Here is a 27,887-nt window from a genome sequence, read left to right as displayed (position 1 = left end):
TAAAATTAAGATAAAGACTTTAATAAACGTATTGTTTCCTCTGAAACAAAGTTGAGCTGATGAGAAAAAATACACACAAGCAATATACCTACACCAGCAACCGTTCTAAAGGTTTAAAAAGTACCTCCTGGCAAGTCGTCATGTTCAGGGACAGACTTCCAGGCTAAAGAAGTAAGGGCTCAGCTCACACTGCAACATACAGAAAAAGAGGCTCAGTACTGCTTTCTGGAAATTGTAAGCTCATTTCCCCCTCACATGTGACTTGGCCCTTCAAACAGCCAAGTTAGGTTCCTGGGAGTTGGCAAAGAAGTCATGTTCCACCTGTCACCTACAAATTGGCCCACTGACTTTGAAAAGTGAAAAAGAAATTTTAATTCAGTGAGCCTGCAGCCATTGGTATGCTAGTAAGGACGCCCAAGTTTAGGATTTCTGGGATGGCTCTAGAGTGCCTGAGCCGATGATACTTCCCTTTTATCCCAGGAGCAGCTCCTGGAGACTGAGGCCTGCCCGTTGGGCATGTCGGGTTCAACCCTGTCCATCTGGTGGTGCCAGCAATGGGGGCAGGCTGGCTGCAGAGACTAGGGACATAGCACCCGTTATAGTTTATCTGAGGATTCCAACTGTGCTACAAGCTAGCAGAAGTGAAAACAAGGTTAATAAAACATGCAAGTAAAAGTTTTAATATTAAGTCACTAATATAAAAATAGTTTCTGCCCCTATTGAAAATAAGTAGCTTTATATGCTTATAAAAAGTATGAAACTCATCTATCACCTACGTGTGGCCTGCTTGTCCTGGCAGCGGTGGGCGGTGGGCGGGTCCGGAGCCTCAGGGGCGGCCGCTCCCTGCTGAGGCCAACTCCTTCCAGGCCCATGGGGCACCGACTCCGCCTACAGAAGCCGGCGGAGAGGGCCCCCTGCGGCCCGGGAAGGCCGGCCCAGGTCACTGTCCGGCTCCTGCGCGGAAAGGCCTGCGGAGGCCCCGGTCCCACTCCTCGCGGCCGGGCTCCTGGTGCCGCGCTCTCCCGCCGCGGTCCGCTTCTGGCGCTGGCGCGTCGCGGTCGGGCGCGGGGACGCAGGTGCAGCCCACGGGCACCGCCACGTACTCCTCCGCGTAGACGGAGCGGCCGCCCGCGCAGCCCGCCGTGCGGCGCAGCACCACCGTGGGCAGCAGCACGGGCGCGCTGCGCAGGCTGAGGTCCTCCTCCCCGCGCGGCCCCGTCAGGCAGCCGCGGCACAGGCAGTAGGCCTCCGGCAGGAGCCGAGGGTAGCGGGTGGGGTCGTAGGACAGCCTGCGGGGAGAGGAGGGGTCAGTGCCAGCTTAGGCAGTGCCTTTGGGGTCACTGCCAGCTTTTGCACACCGGGTCAGTGCCCTGGGTTCCGTGAACAGCTCCAGTCACTGTGCATAGGGTCAGAGTGCAAACTGGCGAAGGAGGGGAGCACCAATAGGAAGCGCCGAGGTCACCGCTCACACGAAGCAGAAGGTTAGCCGCACGCTTGATCCCAGGTAGTGTCCATGTGAGCCTCGGATCTACAGATCCCAAAGACTTAAATCAGGCTCTTAACTAGTGCCCTTAGAAAAATAACCTCTACACTGTGCACATGCACCAACAGGTGACCCACACACCAGGGAGTGTGATCAGACACGCCCCTGTGCCAGGCCCAACTCCAACTCTAAGGGGCTGCCCTGGAGCAGAACTGTCTCTGCTCCATCCCTCCTGGCTCTGCCCACACAGGTCCCCTGGTCAGGCCACTCTGCATGGGGCTGGTTGACCTGGACACGAGACCATGCAGACACTGGTCACCTGGCCGCTGAAACCGCCAGGAGCAAAGGCAGCGTTGAGAACCCTGTCCAGAAGGCCACACGTGAGCCCTGTGTCCATCTGTCAGGGTCCACGTGCCCTCCTCTGTGAAGATGCTGAAGTGACATCAGGGAATGGCAGGCCTGGCCAGTCTGGGACATTTGAAAAGTGCAGGAAGGTTTAAACTTTGTCATCTTCATCCTGATCCAGGCCTCCTACTTTCAAGTCAGATGCCACGGGCCAGATGTCAAACATCTGCATACAGCCTGCTGCCGCCCTGCAGCGCGTCTGGTACTCCCTGGGGCAACAAGAGGAACCCCAGGCTCCTCTACCCCCACCTCCTCCTCCCCAAAGCAAGGAAGCCATGAACTGGGCCTAGGACTCCTCCTTAATTTCTCTTTTCAGAGGGTGGGATTATCCCTCTTTCTCACAGGATTGCCATGACTCCAAATTCTCATTTTCATTAGTCTGCCCACTTAAAACTTGTGTGATTGTCTTATGAATGTTTTTCTTTCTTCTGGAGCTGAGTGCTGGGGACCCTAAAATCTCAGAATCAGAGCTACGACTTCTCCAACCACTCAAGCAACACCCCCATTTGCAGACCTATCATGTGCCAGTGCAGGAAGACCCCCAAAGTGCTGACCAATGGGAGCCTGAAATAAATGGAAAAACTGATAGGTGCTTTAAAATTTCTGAATCCTCGCCGAAACTGGTTTGGCTCAGTGGATAGAGCGTCAGCCTGTGGACTGAAGGGTCCCGGTTCGATTCCGGTCAAGGGCATGTACCTTGGTTGTGGGCACAACCCCAGTAGGGGGTATGCAGGAGGCAGCTGATGGATGATTCTCTCTCATCGATGTTTCTGATTCTCTGTCCCTCTCTCTTCCTCTCTGTAAAAAATCAATAAAATGTATTTTTTAAAAAAGTTTCTGAATCCTGAACTTGAAATGTGTATCGTTTCTCCTCCATTCCTTTTACTGTTTGCCCCTGGCAGCAGCGAGGCTGCAGTACCTTAGGCGTCCCAGGGCCTGGCCAGGGCTCCTCTGACCCCTGTGCTTGCACAGGTCCTTCAAGTGACTGGTTCTGTGGACTAGTCCTCACTGTTAATGACTAAATGCATCAGTCAGGTTGAGAGGTTTCCAGGTAAGATGTTGGGACTGTCTAGGCAAGTGAGCAGGAGCAGCAGGAAGGGGAGGGGTAGAGAGGGTTAGGCGCAGCTGAGGCTGTTGCAGGAGTGAAGTGGATGATGCCGCTGGGCCGGTGTTGGGCCCAGGGAGGGTGTGACAGGATTAAAGAACATTCTCCATCGAGGAGACCAGGTCACTGAGGCCCAAAGAGGGTGGAGGGCCCTGGACGGGTAAAGAGGGTACATGAGTCCTCCTTGGGCCAAACATCTTCAGACACTGATGACTAGGATGGCTGGGCAGAGAAGAGTCTAGAAATGGTATCTTCATGAAATAACAAATTTACTCAACGCCGACTATGTGCCATTTACACGTGGGAGAGCGCTAAGATAGCTTTGCCTAAAGGGAGGTGCTGTGGGGTGTCCATGTCTTAGAGGTGACACTTGTGGAAGGAGAGGGCTTGAGGGAGGATCACAGTTCAACTGGAGGACCTGCCACTGGAACGTTTGAAGCTGAGAGGTGCATTTTCTGTTTGAGTCATCAGGGATTCCAAGACTCCCACTGGGGTGACCAGAAGGATGAGGGGAGCAATGGGGGAGCATGGAAGCCTCAGGCATAGGCAACCCTGCTGGTGATGTACACACAGGCAAGGTCCCCTGATTTCCTTTTCATTGCTGCACTTTGGGGAGAGAGTCACAATTGTGAACACTATTACATGTGTTATGTGCAAACATGAGAGTGCAGTTGGGGCTGCCTACAAAATGGAAGTGTCTCTGACACCAAGACCCTTACATTTACAGATTCCACTGCTCACATTCCAACACCCACTCAAGTTAGACTTCAAGCTTCTCATCATTGCTGCTCCCTTGTACTGCTGTTCCCTTGTACTTTGTAGTTCCGTGAACTCTATCCTTAGGAGGACTGACAAAGCCGTCCATCCCTACCTCTCCCACCTTCCCACCTCCTTTGCAACGCCTCATTCCTATCCAGCTGGGGTGCTGAGGCGTAGGCTTCCTCAGACTCCCTCCTGCTGGGGGTTCACGTCAGGAGTCCAAAGGTGTCTGCTTGGCTTTCAGAGACGTGCACGACGTGGTCGGTCCTGTTACCTTCCTCACCTCTTCCCCATCTTCCCTCTGTGCAGCCTCAGTCACCCCACAGTGGGGTGTGCCCTGCATGGGCTGCAACTCAGCCCTGCTCAGGGTGCTCTTTCCCAAAACCAGTATCAACTCAGGGAAGACCCACTATATTAAAGGTCCAATTCAAGCCAATATCTTAAGTTTTCTAATTTTCTTAGTTGAATTTAATCTGCTCTTTCCCCATATTCTCATAACACCTGGGACCGCTCAGAGAAACAGATGGTGAGCTGATGATGATTTCCCATCCTTCATACCTGGAGGTTAATATAAGACCCTAATGAACATGTGAAGGAAAGGGAATTTTAAAATCTCTAGTCATTCTCAACATTTATTTCATAAGCATCGTATGCCAATGACTTTTGGGGCATTGGAGTGTCAATGAAACATCTTCCAAGAACTCATTTGGGGGATAAACGTGCAAAGAAACACCTAGACAGCTGACCCTGCATGGCAAATGTGGTTCTCGGGTGCATGTGTTCAGAGGAATAAAGGAAAGGGACTGTTAGGGCAGAGGCCAAAGCTGAGAGTTGAGGGCCCAGGTTAGAGTTAGAACTGCAAGGAAGGAAGGCAAGTTTTTCATTAGTTTGAAATTATTTAAAAATGAGTTAAATAATAAAGCAGAAAAAATAAAGAGAAAAATATTTTAAAGTGTTAAAAAAAAAACACTTATGAGACAATCAGGGATATTTGAACCTGACTGGGCATTTGAAGATATTAAGGAAATATTAACTTTTAAGTGTGATCACGGTATTGTGTGGTTTTGTTTAACCAAGGGTACTTATCTTTTAGACATACATACCAAATACTTGAGTGTGTATGCAGATACACACAGTGCTAGAGGCCAGTGACAAAGTGCCCCTGAATCTGTCACACAGTGGGCAGTGGTGGTCATTACCCAGCAGAGGTGTCAGGCTCCTGAGGTAGGCATGAGAGCATGGACCCTCCACGAATGCACCGCCAGCAGTCAGGACCGTCCTCACCACGTGTGCCACAGACCACTATGGACACGGCGGATGGCCACTGCCATGCCCAAGGAGGTGTGCAGTGAAGCTGGAGGCCAAGGAGGGCTGACCGTGGCGAAGAAGGGGTGAGGGAAGGCTCAGCTAAGGAGCCGGAGAGCAGAAGACGATGTGGGTGTGTGTGTGTGTGTGGGGGGGGGTTTGCAGGCTGCCAGTGGTCACTGGAGTGACGGGTGTGTGTGTGTGTGCATGGTTGGGTGGATTTTAGTGAGAAGTGTGAGGAGTGTATGGGGCCTTGAGGACCACAGAAAAGTCTGGATATTACCTTGAAGACTATGGGAGGCCACAGAAGGGATACAGACATGATCATTCTGACAGTGATATAGACTCAACTGTAAGACAAATTGGGAGGGAAGGTAAGAAGGTCAGACACAGCTTCTTCAGAGTCAGTTTCCTCATCTGTTCCTAAACGGGAGATTCTTCAGCACATCACATGTGCAGGTGCCAAGCCATGTGTCACCCATTACTTTTATCAATAGAACCACAGTGGCTTGGGTGCTGCCACAGTCAGAAGGCTCATCTGACTAAAAATATGCACCTCACCTCCATCAATCGCTCCCCTGGGAGTGAAATTTACACCATCACATTGATATCTCTGGGCTAAGACACTGAGACAAGCAGACACCTGCCTCCCCCTGTGTTTGAAATGGGGGACATAATAAGAAGGCATAAGGTGCAATGGTTTTCAAATTGTGGTTTTATGACCAGGAGGTTCTCTTAGAAGTGTCTATCAGGGCAGGAACACAATGCACACATCACCCCTACACCCCCTGCTGTGGTACCCGTGCCACCTGTTCCCACAGAAAACACAGACACAGTCGATTGGAGACGGGCTTAGGGAGAGGAGAAACCAGAAAAGAAGGTGCAGAAGCCTCAGGGCAGCCAGGTGACAAACAGCGCTAACGCCCATCAGCCCAACCTCCAGACTTGGTATTCTGGGAAAACTATCAGCTAGAGTGCTTTTTGCATAAAGAAAGCTGCCATGAATATGAAACATGAAGATACTCCAACAGGGACTAAACATGGCCGTAGGGCCGCAGGGAGACCTGTGTGGCGGTCGCCTCCTCGTAAGCAATAACTATATATATATATGTGTGTGTATGTATGTGTGTATATATATATATATATTCGTTCTTGATTTTAGAGAAGGGAAAGGGAGGGAGAGAGAAACATCAACGTTAGCTGCCTCCTGCACGACCCCTACTGGGGATCAAGCCCGCAACATAGGCATGCGCCCTTAACTGGAATCTAACCCGGGACCCTTTAGCCCTCAGGCCAATGCTGAATCAAACCAACTAGGGCGCAATAATTCTTTTGTCTTCACATGTCCTGTGTGCTGTTCCACGAAAGCCTGGCATAGACACACACTTGAAACACATCAAGTTTCCCCTTCTGACTGGACCCCAGAAGTGCTCCGGGCCCGTGTGGCAGCTGGAGGGCAGCTGGCCTGCTTCATGCGAGAGCAAAGCTGCCCTTCCGGACAGCGGAGGTGACGGGAACTCAGCTGGGCAGGAATGCGAGTGACGGCAGAGAAGAAACAGAGCAACTGCCTCAGGGACCCTGAGCGTGGGAGGAAGAGTCGGGAGTGGTTTGTGTAGGAAAATGAGGCACCCAGCAGACCCTGTGGCAGCTCCTGTGTGCCCCAGCTGAGGCCCAATATCAAGAGCTAGGGATTTACTGCCACAGATTCACAGATCTGGCTCCCCCTCCCATTCCCACAAACATAACATTATTTTAATTTCCGAGCAGCAGAGGCCAAGTCCGAGACCCGACCCAGGAACAAAGCAGAGATATGCCTTCTTCGGCTCCGACTGGAGCCCACACGCAATGAACCGTGTAAAGTAGAAACAAAGCCGCCTCAGCAGCCCTGATTCTTAAGTGAATTCAACCCAACAGACTTCCATGAAATTCCGTTCCAAGTTAGTTTCCGACCGGTGGCATCGGGCAATCACTGCCCTGCCAAGTGAAGGGATGACCAGCTATTCCCCCACTTCTTGATGGCAGAACTGATAGTCTGACTTTGTATCTTCTGCTTAGAAAAGACTCTTTCCATCCACTGAGTGTCCAAGATACTGGAGAATCCCCAAATTAATCTAGAAAGTTAGAGCAATTCTAACAAAATCCAATAGATGTCTCTTAGAACCTGGCAAGCTGACCCTAAAATTTGTACAGAGAGAAAAGGGCAAGAAGAGTCAAGACCATTGTGAAAAAGGATGAGGGGCTCACTTACCAGATACCAAGACATCATGGGATTATGGTAATAAAAGGCATCTGGAGCCCTGGCAGGTGCAGGGAGAAGTGACTTCCCTTCCAACAGCTAAGATTCCTCTGAAAATGCCTGTCTTTGCCTGGGATGTGGGCAATAAAGTCACAAGATTTCCAAAATGTGGTTTTCAGATCCCTGCATCAGCGCAGTGACAAACATTCTCACATTTCCCCCACCCTGTCTGCTCCCAAACTGAGGACCACCGACAGTCACAGAAGGAAATTGGGCGGTTTCTCTACACGGGACTGGCCCATACATACACCGACTCCGCTCACAGGAAACGGTGGGGTGATTGCATTTCCCCAAATTTGCCGAGTTTCATGATCCTACCGGCGCTGGGCCCAATGCCGAGGAGTCACGCCAACCCAACAAGCACTTGGCACTGCAGAGGACACGGTGCGAGGGTCAGCTGTCCTTCACCGAGGCACACCGAGGGCGTTCAAGCCAGGGGTCCACCCGACTCAGAGATTCAGTCACGCTGTGGGTGGGCCGGGATGTCGGTGGGTTTGAAGCCCCAGGTCATCCCCGCACGCAGCCTGGTAGGTTATTTGGTCCCCAGGTTTGAGAGAGAGTCACTCAGGCAGGAGTCTGTATGAACCCTCCAGACGCCCTTTCCTCTTGGCAGTGGCTTGCAGCTGGGCCCAGAGCACAGGTGGTGCCGGGAGGCTTGCTGGCCAGGAGGTAACTGGGGACATGAAGACCAAACGCTTTTCCGGGCCGGGTAGTAGCGCCCAGTGGGCTGGCAGCTCCCCCTCTCCACTCACTGAGCCCGAATCACAGATTTCAGCACATGCAGCCAGGAGATCTGGACAATGCTCTCTTGGCCCCACAAGAAAACATCAGTTATGCATTTCTCATGAATGAGGACATGGAACAAATCTGCCCGGAGAGTGGCAGGCATAGATGCCTGCAGCCAGGTCCCAGCAAGCTCTACTTGGCCCTCTCTGAGGGCCAAGCACAGCCAGGCATCAAGGTCGGCCTTAGGATGAGCCACGAGGCAGGGCCTTCTTAGCAGCTCTGGGGTGTCAGGGGGAAGGGCCCGCTGCCTGCCCTCTCCCTATTCTGGGAGAAACTGAGGTACCAACAGGGGAGGGGCATGTCCAGAGTCTTCCACCAGCCATATTGCCCTGAACAATTGCCCTGCAATTAGCTAGATGCCTGGCCAGTGGTAAAGCTAGAAGTAGGAAACCTGCAGATACCATGTAAAATCTGCCTGCCTGGAAGGTCAGGGACCAGGACATTATGGCTTATTAAAGAGTTTGGAAAGTAACTCAGAAAAAATGCTTTACAGAAGGGAGGAGAGAAGAGCAATGTGAGCAGAGCCAGAATTTCTCCTGGGTTGTGTCCCTTTGCCATGGCAGATGCCACCCACTCGTGCAAAGAACAGCTCAGGCCCACAGCATGTGTGCGGAGCTGTCTTTGATGTGTCCACCCCTGGGCAAAGAGAACCCACCTTGATCTGCAATGAAGCAGAGTTAATATAACACACAAGTCTAGACTCCAGCAAGTTCCAGAAGAGCTTTGGGGAGATGGCTTTGCCTTTGTCCTCATTAAGGTAATCTCCACGTGTCACTTCTGGGAGACAGACCACAGGGGTGAGTCTGCCTGCAGGTTACACTGGGCAGGCGCAGACACCTTCCCACCTTCCTGGGGTCAGACCACACAGGGCCCGTCCGGAAACCTTTGTTCTTAGGGCCAGAGACAAACGAGGAAGTGCACACAGGGGAGGGTGCACCTGGAAGAGAGATAAATGGGAATATTAAGACATGTAAGCACCGCAGTGGGGACTCTTTCTAACATTATGCTTCCAACTTCTCCAACTTTCTCTAGTTAATATTATAGTCCTTTCACAATTATAAAACAGGATGAAGAAAAACTGGTGCTCCAGGAGAAAGGCGTCAGGATCTACGTTCTGGGCACCACTTAGTCACTATTAGATGGGTGGGAAGTGACGGATGCCCTGGAGAAACGAATGTTTGGGTTAGAGGAGGGTGAGGCAAAAATATTCTTTTATTTCAACCTGTTCTGATGTAAACCTTTTTTCGATACAGTATTGCTAAAAATCTGATGATGAACTTAGCGGACTCCAGATTGTGAAGGTCGATCCCAGTGAGTAGACATCACTGGCCTGGCCCAGGCAATGACCTCGTCCAACCTACATAAGCTCCACAAAGTCACCTGCCCAAAGTTCTGGGACAGAGAGTAGTGCCACATTCAGTTGCTGCCCATTGTCTTCACTGGCAGAGCGGTGTGGACAGGAGCCTGGAATGCTGAACTGTGAGCCCTGGCCAAGGTCAGAGCTGCACCAACTGTTTAGTCCAGACAATGGTAGCTGAAGCAACTTCCCAACCAGACAGCCATGTAAATCCTCACTGATAAGACAGTCTGTCTGTTGCTGGAATTGCCTGCCTAAGGGCTGTAGGTGGATCCCAAACTGAATAAATGGATGGCAAAGACAGCACAAGTGGAATCCTTCCTCTTGCATTGAGCTCCCACCTGGCCCTCCAATTTCCAAATTATTATTTCTCGTCTCATCTCTGTCATTTGGGGTTGGCCCTTCACCAGAGCCTGAACCCCGAACCACTCAGGATGTGGGTCATCACACCTGGCGCCTCAACAACGGACCTCTGAAGAAGATTTCACCTGCAGCGAAGAACGAAGTTTCACCAGCAAGGTGGGGAAGACTTCACTGGGCAGGCGGGGAAGAAAGTACCGTATAGGTGGGGAAATTCACCACATGTAAAGCCCATGGTCAGCTGCAGAAGTTGTGATCGGTATGGAGGGTGAGAACGTCAATTTTTGTTTGTTTGTTTTAAATAAATCTTTATTATTCAGATTATTACAATCGTTCCGCCACCCCCCGGGTCCCACTCCACCCTCTAGCCTTAACCACCGCCCCCCGCACTGTCCTCATCCATAGGTGTACAATTTTTGCTCAGTCTCTTCCCGCACCCTCAAACCCCCTTCCCACAATGAGTGTCAGTCCACTCCCTTTCTATGCCCCTGATTCTATTATATTCACCAGTTTATTCTGTTCATCAGATTTTTTATCCACTTGATTTTTAGATTCACTTGTTGATAGATATGGATTTGTTGTTCATAATTTTTATCTTTATCTTCTTCTTTCTCTTCTTAAAGAATACCTTTCAGCATTTCATATAATATAGGTTTGATGATGATGAACTCCTTTAGCTTTTTCTTATCTGTGAAGCTCTTTATCTGACCTTCAATTCTGAGTTATAGCTTTCTGGGTAGAGTAATCTTGGTTGTAGGTTCTTGCTATTCATCACTTTGAATATTTCTTTCCACTCCTGTCTGGCCTGCATAGTTTCTGTTGAGAAATCAACTGACAGTCGTATGGGTGCTCCCTTGTTGGTACCTGTTTTTCTCTTGATGCTTTTAATATTTTTTCTTTGTCTTTTGCCCTTGGCATTTTAATTATGATGTGTCTTGGTGTGGTCCTCTTTGGATTCCTTTTGTTTGGAGTTCTGTGCGCTTCCTGGACTTGTAAGTCTATTTCTTTCACCAGGTGGGAGAAGTTTTCTTTCATTATTTCTTCAAATAGGTTTTCAGTATCTTGCTCTTGTTCTGGCATCCGCATAATTCGAATGTTGATACACTTGAAATTGTTCCAGAAGCTCCTTACACTATCTTCATATTTTTGAATTCTTTTTTCTTTTCCAGTTGGGTGTTTTTTACTTCTTTTTTTTTTTTTTTTTTTTTAATCAATCTTTTTTTTTTTTTTTAATATATATTTTATTGATTTTCCACAGAGAGGAAGGAAGAGAGATAGAGAGCTAGAAATGTCGATGAGAGAGAAACATCGATCAGCTGCCTCCCGCACACCCCCTGCCGGGGATGTGCCCACAACCAAGGTACATGCCCTTGACTGGAATCGAACTTGGGACCTTTCAGTCTGCAGATCAACACTCTATCCACTGAGCCAAACCGGTTTCGGCTACTTCTTTGTATTTCAAATCTTTGACTTGATTCTTGCGATTCTCTAGTCTGCTGTTGGAGCTCTGTATATTCTTTTTTATTTCAGTCAGTGTATGTTTAATTTCTAGTTGGTCTTTTTTCATATCCTCTAGGGTCTTGCTAAATTTATCGGCCTTTTCTAGAAAATTTTTGAAAAACCTTATAACTGTGGTTTTGAATTCTATATCCAGTCATTTGCTTTCCTCCATTTTTCATTTGTGACGTGTTTCTTTGTCTCCACATTTTCACTGCTTCCCTGAGTTGATAGAGTGGTTTTGTGTGCTAGGTGTCCTACAGGGGTCAGTGGCTCAGCCTTCCCAGTTACTAGAGGTGGACACTCTTGGTGCACCACTTTGTGTGCTGTGTGCACAGTCTTGCCGTATTTAAGCCTTGATTCTTGTTGGTATCACTGGGAGGAATTGACCTCCAGGCCAATTGGCTGTGAGGATCAACTGTGTCTATGCTGGGAGAATTTCTGTGCTGGAGACACTCTTATGAGATAAGACTTGCAAAGGGCTTTGTGCTCAGCTTGGATGGGGTGGAGTCTCAGGGCGGAGCAGACAGCAATGGATTCCCGTCATCCCTGCCCTAAGAGGCCCCTGAGTCTCAGTGTCTCGTGGGAATTGCCGCTGTAAGCACCTCTGAGAGAAAGCCACCCTCGAGTTCCGCCTGCTGCCAGACAGTCCAGTTTCTTCCCGAATGAGTCTGGGTCCCCAGAATCTTGCCCAGAACTGGAGTTCAGAGCAGTTGGGAGCTTTTATCTTCCTCCTGGTTGAGAAAGGCAGCTGGGTACTGAGTTGCCAGCCCCCTCCATTCATGCCTTCTGTAGCCCCTGAGTCTCATGTGCTTTTCGCTTTCCTTCTAGTTGTAGAATTTCCACTCAGCCAGCATTCCTGTGGTTCTAGATGATGTCCGTTTTGTCTTTTAGTTGTAGTTTCTAAATTGTTGTTCGAGGCAGCAGTTTAGGTTTTACCTATGTCGCCATCTTGGTTTCTCCAGGAATGTCTTTTTTTAGCCAGGAGGGTAGAATCGACCAGCTGCCTCTTGCACAGGTGTGATTCCAGTCAAGGGCTAATAGGGCAGAATTTGGTTAAAAAGTAAGAAACTTTATTGTAGACTTTTGGTTTGCATGCTTAAGGAATTAAAGTTTCAGAATGTATTTTCTTACAGTTTTTGCTTGATGTTAAAAACATAACCCTTGATTTCCTGGAGAAGGTACATTAGATTTTGAATGTTGGCAAAGAGTGGGTCATAAAAGCTCAGCAGCAGGGGAAAAACTTGCCTCCAAACTGTTTCTCCTTGTGGCACACGGTATTTAATTTGCTAGAGCCTTTTAGAGCGGCTAAGGAGGATAATACCCTCCTCTGCACCGTCTGCTCCCAGAGAGGAGGAAAAATTAGAGGAACGGCCTTCATGGTCCCCTCCACCTCCATGTCTGAATCCTGAAATGTTTAAATAAGTTCCTGCTGGTTAAGCCACCCAGCCTGATTTTTTTTAAAAAATATATTTTACTGAATTTTTACAGAGAGGTAGGGGGAGAGATAGAGAGCTAGAAACGTCAATGAGAGAGAAACATCGACCAGCTGCCGCTTGCACACCCCCTACCGGGGATGTGCCCGCAACCAACGTACATGCCCTTGACCGGAATCGAACCCGGGACCTTTCAGTCCGCAGACCGACGCTCTACCGCTGAGCCAAACCGGTTTCAGCCTAATCCTGAAATGTTTAATTCAACATTAACAGAATTATACAAAGAGCCACCAGAGAAGGATTAAAGGACATGTCAGAGGAAGAAAGACTTGCTTTTCCTATTAAATGGGTAGCTGACCCACAGCTCCTGAATCAGATAATAAAATGCCATGAAAAATTTGACTTTAGCCAAAACCGATCTGGCTCAGTGGATAGAGCGTTGGCCTGTGGACTGAAAGGACTCAGGTGTGATTCCGGTCAAGGGCATGTACCTTGGTTGCAGGCACATCCCCAGTAGGGGGTGTGCAAGAGGCAGCTGATCGATGTTTTTCTCTCATCAATGTTTTTAACTCTCTATCCCTCTCTCTTCCTCTATGTCAGTGTTTCCCAAACTTCTCTCATGATGAGAATCACCTGGTGGAGTTGTTAAAATACAGATTCCTGAATCCCAACTAAGAAGTGCTAAACTAGAATTTTTGGGAATATATACTCCACTAGGTGATTCTCTTCATGAGAGAAGTTTGGGAAACACTGCTATATGTGAAAAATCAATAAAATACATTTTTTTATTTGACTTTAAAATAATAAAGGCCTTATGAGAAAGTGTACTTCAGAATGGTCCGGCAACTACTTTTACAGGAAAAATTATGAATAATATTTCTGAAGCATTCTTAGCTCCTTATGATTGGTATTCTCTGGCTCCCACAATTCTGGATAGAGATTATTTACTAAGGAAGGGAAAATTTTTGGAGAAATGTCAGGAGCAAGCCCATGCAAACTGCAGGCTGAATGCCCAAATAACTTATGAAATGGCAAGACAGGGACATATATTGATGTGCAAAATCACCTAAATTATGTGCAACAGGCATATAAGCAAATTAGATTTTATGGAAGAACAGGAAATTTAAAAAAAAATAATGTAGGCAACCAAAAAGGACACAAGGTGGCGCTCTAGGGAAAGGTGTGAGCATTCCACCTCTCAATTAAATTAATGAAGATTAAAACCTCCTTTATGTCCTCGATAGTAAAAAGGAAATTATTAGGTATTTTTCTATTAATTATTGTTTTATCTGTTTTTGTTGTTTATTGCTAGTTTATTAAGCATAATTTTAATTTAATTTAAATGAAGTGATAGAGGGTCAGGCCATGGCTGAGTTTCCCCAGAACAAACAGACTGTGGGAATGGGGAGAAAAGACTATGAGCAACACACATGGCCAAAAATACAGGTTCTAAAAAATTCCCTGGGTCAAAGGAAGTAACGAAGAAAGGTCCCAGCCCACTGACAAGCCTTTTGGTAATCCTAAAAGATGGACACCCACTCCTAGGAATGCTATTTTTAAAAGTTGCATCTTTGCCATGTTTTCCCCCGTTTGTAATTTAAAAGTTTTAAAATATAGGAATGTGTCTGGGATTTCTGTGCTCGTGAAGAGAGAAAGCTAGCTTAAAACAAATGTGTGCACTGTATGATTTCAGATTTTAGATAGTTTTGAGCTAAATTTAATCTCTTTACGATGCTACAGAAAAAAACCAAAGATTGCTTTTTCTCAAAAGAAAGATGGCGAAGACAACCCGAAGATTTCAGTATTAAAGGGTAATTTTTGTATAATAATGTACTGCATTCCAAGGTTGTCTCCCAAATCTTGGGGGCACTCCTATTTTTATAAAATAAAATAAAGTAAAATAAAATAAAACTTTAGCATTGAAGCCACTGAAAGTCAGTAAATTGTTAAAAATTTTCCGAAGAAAATACCTTCTATAATTATAATTGGATTTAAAATCTCAAAACTCGGGGGGGGAATGGTGGGAGAATAGACAGATGTGTTCTGAGCCTTGTCCCGGAGCAGAAAGAAGGAACAGCTGAGGGTCACACAGGGAGTATTTGTTGGTGAGTGAAAGGCCAGCTAAACGCCAGCTAAAGGAGAAGGTGGGGGACTGCTGGACGGGTTACCTTGACTGGGCAGCCCCCACTGCTGCTGGGTTCCCTCTCAGAGCAACCAACTCAGATGTGGAGACCGCACCATCTTGAAGGGGAAAGTGGATTATATTGAAAGCTTGAAAAGTTGCAACTGTGGAGACCACGGAACAGACGTGAGCCGCAGAACACCAGTTCCAAATCAAGCAGTTTCAGAGGAGGTCTACACTCCACCACAGAAAGGTGAGATTTCACCTGGAATACAGTGAGGTCTCTGGGAGAAAGAAACATGCGCACTGTGGGAGATGGAGGACTGGGGAAGGTCTGTTCCTAGAAAAGTAGGTGGCTGTTGGGGCTGGCGTGATTCATGAATGTGAAATGGGGTCCTCAGAGATGTTAACAGAGGGAAATCTAAAAAGTAACCCAGAGAGAAACCAAGATGGTGGCATAGGTAAACACCTAACTGCAGCCTTGCACAACAATTTCAAAAAATATAACTACCGTGTTCCCCTGAAAATAAGACATCCTCTGAAAATAAGACCTACTTACAAGTTTCCTTCTGAGTGAAATATAAGGAACCCCCCAAAAATAAGGCCCCCCTAGGCTAAACATGAGAGATTTGGTCCACTGATTCTGAAAGAAATGGAATCACAAGAAATTCACCAAGAAATTCAGAAATTGGATTGTTATGATGATGTTCCAGAAGATGATGACACGATTGTCATTGAATAAATGAGTAAATTCTTGATACTATAGGATTCACAGTTTGTCTAGTTTGTGTAGACAACTACCGTACTGCCGTACTGTATACAGGTAATAAATGTCCTTTATTTTCATTTAACAATAAATGTGTACCATATTCTTCTTCATGGAAAAAATAAGACATCCCCTGAAAATAAGACCTAGTGCATCTTTGGGAGCAAAAATTAATATAAGACACTGTCTTATTTTCAGGGAAACAGGGTAAAATACAAAATAGGCATATTATCCAGGACTACAGGAAAGTTGACTGACTGGAAATTCTACAACTAGAAGGAAAGAGAAAACCAGAAGGAAAATCAGAGGAGCTGTAAAAGCCTATGGTACAGAGACACTGTGCATGCGTGGGGAGAGGACGAAGTCGAAGAGGAGGGGCGGCTGAGTGCCTGGCTGGTGTTCCCTAGTGGGAAGGATATAAAAGCTCCAGACTGTGCTGAACCTCAGTCTGGGCGAGACCCTGGGGACCCAGGCTCATACAGAGGGAGTCTTGGCTGTAAGGTGGAAACTCAGGGGAGTGGCGAAAAGCAGAGCCCCGGAGGTGCGCACATTGCATGCAGACGGACTGTTGACTGTGCCGCTGAATTGCCCAAGTGGGAAGGAGACAAAAGCTCCAGACTGCATTGAACCCCACTTCCAACTGCACTGAACCCCAGTTCCGGGCTCATTGGGGGAGAGACTAGACTGTCTGGTAGTGGGCAAAACATGAGGGCACCTTCCTCTCAGAGGTGCTTGCAGCGAATACCAAAGACAGTGAAGAACACTGAGACTCAGGAACCTCAGAGGGCGGGGTTGACGGTAAGCCAAGGCTGTAGACTCCACCCTGAAACTCCGCCCCATCCAAGCTGAACACAGAGGCTTTTGCAATTTTCCAACTCCATACACACCTCTCTCTTCTGTCTTAACTATCCAAAAAATTGTTTTTCTCTTTGTTCTTATCCTGTTGTTTCCTTGAATGTTGACTATATCGATTCTTTATGCTTTTTTGTGAGATGGTTTTGCTTTTTTTTTTTTTTTTTTTTTTTTTGCCTTGTTTTCTGCTTCTGTTTTCCCCTGCCTTGCTTGATTTTAGTTGTTGTTTGTAGTTTGTGTTAATCTTCAGGTACTTGTTGCTCGCATTTGCTGGGATTAGTGGTTGTTCTACTGGTGTTTTCTCCCCATATATATACATAGTTTGTTATCCTTTTCTTTCTTAGTCTCTTTCTTTTCTCTCTTACTTTTTTTCCCTTTTCCCAATTTCATTCTGACACTCCTTTTTCCCTCTCTTTCCTCTTCTTCCTCTCCTATTTCCTAATTTGCCTTTCTCTGGTGGTCAAACTTTATTAGGGATTATCAGTAACATGAATATATATTTTTGTTCAGTGCCTTCTGTTTTATACCTGGTTGTGTTGTATTTTGTGCCTTTAAATCATTGGAAAAGAGGGAACTACATAACCAGACATCCAGAGAAGAGAGGCCTTGGGGAGACAAAGAAACAGCTTGCATATGAAAAAAAAAAGGGGGGGGGGGGGAGAATCACCAGAAAAGGAAGTAAACGAAATACAGGCTAACAACCTGTCAGAAAATTAATTCAGAGAAATGGTCATAAGGTGGATGAAAAGAATTAAAGACAAATTTGACAATATGAGTAAGAACCAAGAGGAAATGAAGAACCAAGAAGAAATGAAAAATGACATCACTGCTGTAAAGAACTCAATAGAAAGCATCAAGAGTAGACTAGAAGAAGCAGAGGACTGCATCCGTGAGCTAAAAGACAAGGTGGGGAAAAAATACCCAATCAGGGCAGCTTCTAGGAAAAAAAAATTAAAAAGCAGGAGGAGAGCCTAAGGGAACTTTTGGACAACATGAAACAAAACAACATCTGCATAATAAGGATTCCAGAAGGAGAGGAAACTGAGCAAGGAATAGAAAACCTGTTTAAAGGAATAATGACAGAAAACATTCTGATATAGGGAAGACAAAACCCACACAAATCCAAGAAGCTCAGAGTCCCAAGCAAAATGAACCTCAAAGTCTAACTCCAAGGCACATTATATTTAAAATGGCAAACACCAACAACAAAGTAAGAATCTTAAAAGCGGCCAGAGAGAGACAGAAAGTTACATATAAAGGAACCCCCATCAGACTAACAAATGATTTCTCAACAGAAACTCATCAGGCCAGAAGGGAATGGGATGAAATATACAAAGTCATGCAAAGGAAGTGTCTGAATCCAAGAATACTGTACCCAGCAAAGCTATCAATCAAAATTGAAGGTGAAATCAGGAGCTTCACAGACAAAAAAGGACTAAGGGAATTTATCACCACCAAACTAGCAATACAAATATGTTAAAGGGTCTGCTTTAAAAAAGAATATAGGGAGACCGATCCAAGATGGCTGCCCAGGTAAACACCTAGCTGCAGCCGCACACAACAATTTCAATAAAATACAACTAAAATATAAAATGGACATTACCCAGAACTACAGGAAAGTCGACTGACTGGAAATTCTACAACAAGAAGCAAGGAGAAAACCAGAAGGAAGCGCAGAGGATCTGTAAAAGCCTAAGGTACGGAGACACGCGGCGTGCGGTGAGGAGGGAGGCCGAGTGCCTGGCTCGCGTTCCCTAGCAGGAAGGAGATAAAAGCTCTGACTGTGCTGGGCCCCAGTTCCGACTACTCTGAACCCCAGTTCTAGGCCAGACCCCGGGGACCCAGGCTCAAACAGAGGGAGCTGGGCTGTAAGGCGGAACCCCGGGGGAGCAGCGAAAGGTGGTCCCAGAGACGCGCACATTGCGCGCAGAGAAGGACAGTTGGCTGTGCCGTGGAATTGCCCTGGTGGGAAGGAGAGTGGGGTTCCAGACTGCTCTGAACGCCACCTCCAATCCCACTTCCAACTGAACTGAATCCCAGTTCCGGGCTCATTGGGGGAGAGCCTAGACTGTTTGGTAGCAGGCGAAATCGAGGGCACCTTTCTCTCAGAGGTGCTTGCAACGAGTACTGAAGGACCCGCATAGGGCGGGGCTGATGGAAGCCAAGGCTGTAGGCTCCACCCTGAGCCATCAGGGAAGCTGCGAAAATGCGACAGTGAAATAGATCACAAACGAAAGAAATGGAGGACAAAAAGCGACTGGATATAGAGTTCAAATCTACGCTTATAAGGTTTTTCAAGAATTTCCTAGAAAAGGTCGATAAGTCCTATGAGGATGTGAAAAGGGATCAACTAGAATTAATAAGGAATCAACGAGAAATGATAAGGGATCAACAAGAAAGAAAGAATACATTGTCTGAAATAAAAAATATTATACAGAGTCCTAAAAACAGAATGGAAGATCGCAAGAATCAAGTCAAAGATTTGGAACATAAATAGCTAGAAGACACTCCTCCGCAGAAACAAGAAGACAAGAGAATCCAGAAAGTTGAAGATAATGTAAGAAACCTCTGGGACAACTTCAACCGAACCAACATCAGAATTATGGGGGTCCCAGAAGATGAAAGACAGCAAGATATCGAAAACATACTGAAAGAAATAGTGACATAAAACTTCCCCCACCTGGTGAAAGAAATAGACTTACAAGTCCAGGAAGCACACAGAACTCCAAACAAAAGGAATCCAAAGAGGACCACACCAAGACACATCATAATTAAAATCCCAAGAGCAAAAGACAAAGAGAGAATATTAAAAGCAGCAAGAGCAAAGCAGGTAGTTACCTATAAAGGAGCACCTACAATTGTCAGCTGATTTCTCAACAGAAACCATGCAGGCCAGACAGGAATGGCAAGAAATATTCAAGGTGATGAATAGTAAGAACCTACAGCCAAAGATAATCTACCCAGCAAAGCTATCACTCAGAATCGAAGGCCAGATAAAGAGCTTCACTAATAAAAAAAAAAGCTAAAGGAGTTCATCACTGCCAAACCAGAATTATATGAATTGCTGAAGGAGGTTCTTTCAGAAGAGAAAGTAAATAAAGATAAAAATTATGAACAACAAATACGTAACTATCAACAAGTGAATCTAAAAACCAAGGAAATTAAAAAAAAATCTGATGAACAATATTAACTGGTGAATATATTAGAATCAGAAGTATGGAAGGGGAGTGAACTGATGATTCTTGGGGAAAAGGGGAGAGGAGGATGTGGGAAGAGACTGAACATAAACTGTGCACCTATGGATAAGGACAATGGAGGGTGGGGAAAGGGCAGAGGGTGGGATGGGAACCTGGTGGAGGGCAATGGACGGGGGGAGGAACATTTGTAATAATATGAACAATAAACACTTATTTAAAAAAATAATAATAATAAAATTTTAAAAAAAGAATATAGGAAGCAAAGAAGGAACACAGAGGTAAAGAATAAGAATGGTGAAAAACAAGTACCTATCAATGATAATTTTAAATGTAAATGGATTAAATGCCCCAATCAAAAGACACAGGGTAACAGATTGGAAAAGAAAACAAGACCCATATATCTGTTGTCTACAAGAAACTCACCTCAGGAAAAAAAAAAAAAAAGATGCACAGAGACTGAGGGTGAAAGGATGGAAAAAGGTTTTCCAGGCGAATGGAAATGAAAAAAGAAGAAGAAGAAGAAGAAGAAGAAGAAGAAGAAGAAGAAGCAGCAGCAGCAGCAGCAGCAGCAGCTGCTGCTGCTGCTGCTGCTGCTGCTGCTGCTTATATATGGGTATCAATACTTATATCTGAGAAATTAGATCTCAAAGTTAAAGACATAACAAGAGATAAGGAAGGCCACTTCATAATACTAAAGGAAGCAATCCAAGATGAAATAAATCTGGTAACCATTTACACACCCAATACAAGAACACCCAAATACATTAATCAAAAAACAAAACAAAACAAAACAAAACAAAACAAAAAACTCCTAGAGGACATCAAGGGAAAGATTGACAGCAATACACTCATAGTAGGAGACTTTAATACCCCACTATCACCACTGGACAAATCCTCTAAACAAAAAATCGGCAAAAAAAACCCCCACCAATCATAAATGACTTATTAGACCAGATGGAATTAATTGACATCTTTAGAACATTTCACCCCAAACCCACAGAATATAAATTCTTCTCAAGTGCACATGGGTCATTTTCAAAGATAGGTCATATGCTGGGACATAGGCAAAGTCTCCTCAAATTCAAGAAGATAGAAATCATACCAAGTATCTTCTCAGACCACAGTGGCATAAAACTGGAAATCAACTACACTAAAGACAATCTAAAAAAATCTAACTCATGGAGACTAAACAGCAAGCAGTTAAACAATAATTGGGTTACCAGAGAGATCAAGGAAGAAATAAAAAACATCATGGCAACAAATGACAATGAAAACACAACAATCCAAAATCTATGGAACACAGCAAAAGCAGTCCTGAGAGGGAAGTTCATAGCTCTACAAGCTACTGCAAAAAACAAGAAATAATGATAATATATTACCTAATCCTAAAGAGCAAGAAGTAAAGCTCAGTGTAAGCAGAAGGAAGGAAATAATAAGGATCAGAGCAGAGATAAACAACATAGAGACCAAAGAAACAATACAAAAAAATCAACAAAACCAAGAGCTGGTTCTTTGAAAGAATAAACAAGATTGATAAGCCTCTAGCCAGGCTAACCAAGAAACAGAGAGAGGACTCAAACAAAATCAGAAATGAAGTGAAATAACAACAGACCCCACAAAAATACAAAGGATTGTTACAAAATACTATGAACAACTTTATTCCAACACATTGGATAACCTTGAGGAAATAGAAATATTCCTAGAAAAATACAACCTTCCAAAACTCAATCAGGAAGAATCTAAACAGTTTAATAGGCCAATAACTATGTAAGAACTTGAAGCAGTCATCAAAAATCTTCCAAAAGTCTGGGGCTAGACGGCTTCACAGGGGAGTTTTGCCAAACATTCAAGGAAGAACCAAGACCTATACTCCTCAGACTATTCCAGAAAATTCAAGAGGAGGGAAATTCTATGAATTCAGCATCACCCTACTACCAAAACCAGACAAAGACAACACAACGAAAGTGAATTACAGGCCAATATCCCTCATGAACATGGGTGCCAAAATCCTCAACAAAATTCTAGCAAATCGGATCCAGCAGAACATCAGAAAGATCATACACCATGACCAAGTAGGATTTATCCCAGGAATTGAAGGATGGTATAATATCTGCAAATCAATAAATGTGATACATCACATAAACAAATTGAAAGATAAAAATTACATAGTCATATCAATTGAGGCAGAAAAAGCATTTGACAAAAGCCAACACCCTTTCTTGATAAAAACTCTCAATAAGGTTGGAATAGAATGATCACACCTCAACACAATAAAAGCTATATATGATAAACCCACAGCAAACATCATACTCAATGGGCAAAATCCAAAACCATTTCCCTTAATAACAGGGATAAGACAGGGATGTCCACTCTCGCCACGCCTGTTTGACATAGTACTGGAAGTTTTAGCCATTGTGATCAGACAAGAAGAAGAAATAAAAGGCATCCAAATTGGAAAAGAAGAAGTAAAGTTATCCTTATTTGCAGATGACATGATATTGTACATAAAAAAACCGAAAGATTCCATCAAAAAACTAACAGACTTATTAAAATGAATTTGGCAATGTAGCAGGATACAAAATTAACGCCAAGAAATCTATGGCATTTCTATATAGCAACAGTGAACTTACAGAAAGAGAGACTAAAAAAGCAATCCCATTTACCATCGCACCAAAAAAATTAAGACAGCTGGGAATAAACTTAATCAAGGAGATAAAAAGACCTATATGCGGAAAACTACAGACACTGAAAAAAGAGGTAGAGGAAGATGTAAACAGATGAAAGAACATGCCAACATACTTGCTCTGGGGAGAGATACAGAAAATGTAACTTTACTAAGACACCCCACTACGCCATTATATAAAAAGTCTTGTCAATGACGCCCCACCGAGGAAGAAATTAATTGGCAAGACTGTTATAGTGGTTACCCTACCACCAACAAACTTAGGAACAGTTTTCCTTTGTGGATTGGAGCCCCTCTGGGCTGCGTAGAGTAACAATCAGACCCTAAAATGGAAGGGGACCGCATCCTATCCACATGTTGATGCAAAGCCCTCCATTTCATGGCATGGAGGAGGATTTGTTGGATCCAATCACAACATGACAATTGGCCCCTACAAAACACGCAATGGAAATTAGCTGCTGCACTTGCACCTGCTAAATGGCATAGTTTTAATTATAGCTCAGATAATTCCATTTGTACTTATGAGGAACTCCCAATGAGACGGTATTTGCCACCTCCTGTGTGTTTGATCCTTCTGTACTCCTCTCAGGTTCCATCCAGATGTGCCTTAATGCTACAAGCCATCTGTATGAGGCGTCATGCACAGGCTGCACACTATCCCACTGTATTAATTCTACATTCCAAAAGGATTCCCTCGTGATTTTAAAACAACTGGCTTCTGCTTGGGTTCCTACTAACCTAACTGAGCCTTGGGAATCTCATCAAACCTACCAACTGTTACATGACCTGGTAAAAATCTTAAAAAGACAAAAATGATTTCTTGGAATGTTAATTGCAGGAATTTTTGCCCTTATAATGTTACTTATTTATGTGGGCATTGCTGCTTCATCCATGCTACAAACTGTTCAAACTTCTCAGTTTGTACAAGTTAAGGAAAATGTAACTAAGACCTTGTCTATACAAAAAAGAACTGAGAGCCAGTTTGAAATTGAATTGTTGGCATTCAAGTCTACAGTCCTGTGGATGGGTGATAAAGTCCGCAGCCTAGAGCAAGGGTATTCTTGCATTTGCATCTCAGCATAACCACTACTGCTTGTCTCATTTTTGTTCTCATATGTTTATTTCTAGTCTGCAGATGAGGAATGAAGAGTCTTAAAAAGGACTCAAACCCTTTAGGCGGCATTCAATTTTCAAGATTTATGAAGGAAAAGAGAAGGGGGACATGTTGGATGCTGCCCATTGTCTTCACTGGCAGAGCGGTGTGGACAGGAGCCTGGAATGCTGAACTGTGAGCCCTGGCAAGGTCAGAGCTGCACCATCTGTTTAGTCCAGACAATGGATCTTAAACTGAATAAATGGATGGCAGAGACAGCACAAGTGGAATCCTTCCTCTTGCACTGGGCTCCCACCTGGCCCCCCAATTTCCAAATTATTATTTCTCGTCTCATCTCTGTCATTTGGGGTTGGCCCTTCACCAGAGCCCAACCCTGAACCACTCAGGATGTGGGTCATCACAGACTTTCCACAGAAAGACATCAGCTTCACTGATGTTTACGCATGGCCCCCCCAGCGCCTGGGCTGCCCTGATGGTCCCGTTTTTAAGACTTCCCATTCCCTGTCCTCCTCCTTCACTCCTGGTCCTGTTTCTTTCCTTTTATTTCTTTGCTGTTACTGCTCTCCATGGAACTGTTGACTAAAAAATAAATTTGGGTGTAGCCTCTTACGTTCCCTGCAGGAAAAGGGCTGTGAGAAAGCAACAAAGTCTGAAAATAAATGGCTGTGCACTATTCATTTCCTAGAGTAAAGCTATCTTTAGGTTACTACCCAGAACTTAAAAATATAAACAATAAAAACTATTCAGAGTACTAGGAAGTGTTTATATTTAGGGTTTCCACACAAGTGAGTGTATCTTTCAATCTTCATAAACCTCACTGTTCTTACAATATATTTCTGACTATGTCAATTTAGCTTAAAAAGAACGTATTGATTCTGTTTTTGGCATTTTTGTTTTTAGAGCTCAAGAGAAACAAACATGATGCCACAAAGTAAATGAGAAAATATTTTTATATTTTGGAGGTTGAATGTTGATTTTCTAATAATACATTGGTCAGCAGCATGGGATATCCTCTGATGGAATCACAAAGTCCATTTACTGTCTGATCCTGGCCCAATTATTACTTTTTATTGATTTTTTTTATTGATTTCAGAGAGTAAGGGAGAGGAAAAGAAAGATAGAAACATCAATGATGAGAGAGAATCACTGATTGGCTGCCTCCTGCACGCCCCCTGCTGGGGATAAAGCCGGCAACCCAGGCCTGTGCCCTTGGCCAGAATCAGACCTGAGACCCTTCAGTCTGCAACCTGATGCTCTGTCCACTGCGCCAAACCAGCCGGGGCATGGCCCAATTCTTCATGCTCTCCAAGCCGAGTTCTTCATCGGTGGTCAGCCCAGCGCTGGGTCGCAAGGAGCTCTGGGAAAGCTACCGAGTTGTCCTTCACTCCTGTGCTCTCAGGAAACCAAGGGCCATTGCTACCTGAGGAGCTTCGTTTCTTTAGTATCTGCTGTGTCCTCATGGTTACTGAGCTTCCCTTTCTAGCCTCTATTTAAAAATTAAGATGATTTTAAAATAAGGAATGGATGCACAAGGCAGGAAATAGTCAAAACAAAAGTGAAAGTCTTGTAAGTCTCCTTCCCACGGTGGCCTTATCCCCTCTTGAGAGGCATCATGATAGCCAGATTCCAAAGATGCCCCAGTGTGTGTGTGTGGGGGGGGGGGGGGGGGGGAAGGGGTGTTTAAAATAGCACTTAACATATGTCTGTTATGTAACTGCTTCTCTCTTTACTGCCACAGGCAGAGGACTGCTTATACTGTGCGCCTTGCCTGCCTCTCTGATGCTGATGATAGATTCTCCACTGAGGCACTTTTAGACCAGCCCCCTTCCCTCTATAGCACCTTTAGAGCATTAATCAAACTAGTTACCTACTGGTGGACACTCCAATCCCTTGCTATTACCACAGTAAACACCACCTGTAACACGGACAAGTGTAGAATTCCAAGTGGAACTGTTGGGTTGAAGAGCATGTGATTTTATTAATACTCAACTGCCCTCCATCAACTTTGTATCAGTGCACACCCTCTACTGCACAAGACACCTTTCCCTGAAGCCTTGACAACAGAGCCTGATGGTTGGAAAAAAAAAAGTTTTCAGTACAGTTTTAACATGCATTTCACTCATTGTGCCTGAAGTCCAGCATCTCTTCATGTTGCCAGTGCCGAGACATTTGACCTCCTTTCTGGGGGCTGTCCACGGCCCTGCTCAGCGTGTCCCCAGGCCTTCCTTTAACTGGTTTGGAGCAGCTCTTTAGGGAAGGACCCCTTAGTGACATGGGCCGCAGTTATTTCTCCCTCTTTGCCCTTGTATTTTTCTTTTTAAAATTAAATTTTGCCAAGAATAAATGGGGTATATTTATATAAGTGAATTGATGAATCTTGTTTCTTATGATTTGGAGTCTACAAAGTAGGCCTTCTCTCCTCCAAGATTATAAATATAACTGAACGTGCTTTTATCTGTTTTTGTGGTTTTACTTTTTGCATTAGAATTTATTTTCTTTTTTTTTTTAATATATTTTATTGATTTTTTACAGAGAGGAAGAGAGAAGGATAGAGAGCTATCGATAAAAACGTCCATGAGAGAGAAACATCGACCAGTTGCCTCTTGCACACCCCTTACCGGGGATGTGTCCGCAACTAAGGTACATGCCCTTGACCGGAATCAAACCCAGGACTTTTCAGTCCGCAGACCGACGCTCTACCACTGAGCCAAACCGGTTTCGGCTAGAATTTATTTTCGTATAGGACTGAGATCCAATTGTACTGGGAGCTGTGCCCAACGGGTCTTTACAAACTACCGCTACTATCCTGTGTTATACTCTCCTCCCTGCTGGCCCTCAGGCCCTCAGCCACTTTGGGAAGCACCTGTGGCCTGGAGAGGTCCGCATTGGCCATAGAAAATGCAAAGGGAGCAGCTTCTGTGCTGAGAAGCCTCAAGACTATTATGAGAGCTATGACTCATTAGGCAATAGGTCGGTGGCATCATCGCTCCGTTATAATGTACGGAACCAATGTCCTATATACTTCCCACCCAGACATCACGTGGCGCCTAGCTGTACAGAGCAGCAGGGTCTCTTCAAGGGAGGTGGCGGGCCTTTGTGGGACTGAATTGCTCCCGACCCAGTCGCACCACCTGTCCTGGGACACCTACCCACTTCGCTTTCCCCACCGCAGCATGCGCCCGTTTCACCCGCCCATCCCCGTACCCACATCTCCCTGCCTCGCCCTTCCACCCCCCCCCCCCCCCCCACCTCTCACCCCCGCTGCCCGTCCCCCAGTCTCCGCCCGCCCCGGCTCCCGCTCACCTGTAGGCCCAGGGCGACACGCTGCGGAGCGGGGTGGGCGGCCGGAAGCGGCGGTCGGGCCGGCCCCCCGGGCAGCTGGCGTTGCGCGCCTGCTCGCGCGGGCCGGGCTGCAGCGTGTGCTGGAAGGCGCCGAGCACGCCGGCCGCCAGGCGCCCGTACAGCTGCTCCAGGAGCTCCTCGGGCCGGTCCGCGCAGCCCCGCGCCGGCCGCCGGCCGCTCCTCGGGGCGCCCGCCCGGCCCGGCCACAGCAGCATCGCCAGCAGCGCGCCGGCCGCCAGCGTCCGGACCTGCGGGACAGGCCGCTCAGCCGCTCCGCGCCCGAGGATGGGCGCCGAGCACACCGGCCCCCGCGCGCCCCGCGGCCCCGCCCCGCGCCCCGCGCGCCCCGCGCCGCCGCCGCCGCCGCCGCCCCGCGCCCCCCGTGCCCCCCGCGCCCCCCGTGCCGCCCCCGGAGCCCGCCGCGGGGGCGCGTGCGGCGTGCGCGTGTGCGTGTGCCGGCCGGGCTGCTGCGCCGCGGGCTGCGAGTGCCTGTGAGCGGCCCGCGCCGTCGCCTCCGCCGCGGCCGCATCCCTGCCCGGCCCTGCCCTGCCCGGGCGGATCCCGCGGCCCCTCCTCGACGTCCGGCGAGCGGGGTCCGGGGCGAACCGGCGCGGGGAGCCTCCCCGGCGGCGCGTACTCACCAGGGCCCCCATGTCCCCGGGATGCTGTGGGATCCGCACGCCGCCGCTGCCGGGACCGCGGGCCGGACTGGGCCGGGCTGAGGAGGGGCCGCGGCGGAGGTGGCGCCGCCCCCGCCGGTGTGCGGCTCCGCGGGGCCAGCCGCGCCCGCAGGGGACGGACGTGCTCGCGGGAAAGGCGTCGCCGGTGACCGAGCTCAGGACCGCGCCGGCCACCGGGGAAGCGGGCCCAGGTCCTGGAGGATTCCCCCGCGGATGACTCCCTCGTCTTAGGCGCCGCTGCTCAGAGACATTACAGACTTTAAATGACTTCCAAGGACGAGAGGGGGCAGTTTCTCCTTTCTCCTAAACTCCGAGAAAATGATCCTTCCGTGTCTCTGTCAA

The 27,887-nt window shown here is 46.6% G+C and overlaps 1 protein-coding gene across 2 annotated transcripts; it reads right to left on the bottom strand.

The window, feature by feature from the left end:
• IL17D (interleukin 17D) lies at positions 1 to 27,887 on the bottom strand. 2 transcript variants are annotated; one of them, XM_036458362.2, is made up of 3 exons: positions 27,507 to 27,887; positions 26,827 to 27,113; positions 1 to 1,289 (listed from the first exon to the last, which is right to left on the bottom strand). In XM_036458362.2, the coding sequence occupies exons 1-3, from the start codon at positions 27,516 to 27,518 to the stop codon at positions 941 to 943; spliced, it is 648 nt and encodes a 215-aa protein (XP_036314255.1). In that variant the 5' UTR covers positions 27,519 to 27,887; the 3' UTR covers positions 1 to 940. The 2 variants fall into 2 exon arrangements, with proteins under 2 accessions (XP_036314255.1, XP_045444481.1); XM_045588525.1 differs by having other exon boundaries at positions 26,827 to 27,540.

Source organism: Pipistrellus kuhlii, unplaced genomic scaffold, assembly GCF_014108245.1.
Source record: "Pipistrellus kuhlii isolate mPipKuh1 unplaced genomic scaffold, mPipKuh1.p scaffold_m20_p_3, whole genome shotgun sequence".
In the NCBI taxonomy this organism is placed as follows: Eukaryota; Metazoa; Chordata; class Mammalia; order Chiroptera; family Vespertilionidae; genus Pipistrellus; species Pipistrellus kuhlii.
Note: the sequence above shows the minus strand (reverse complement) of the source record. Positions and strands in the feature narration are given on the sequence as shown.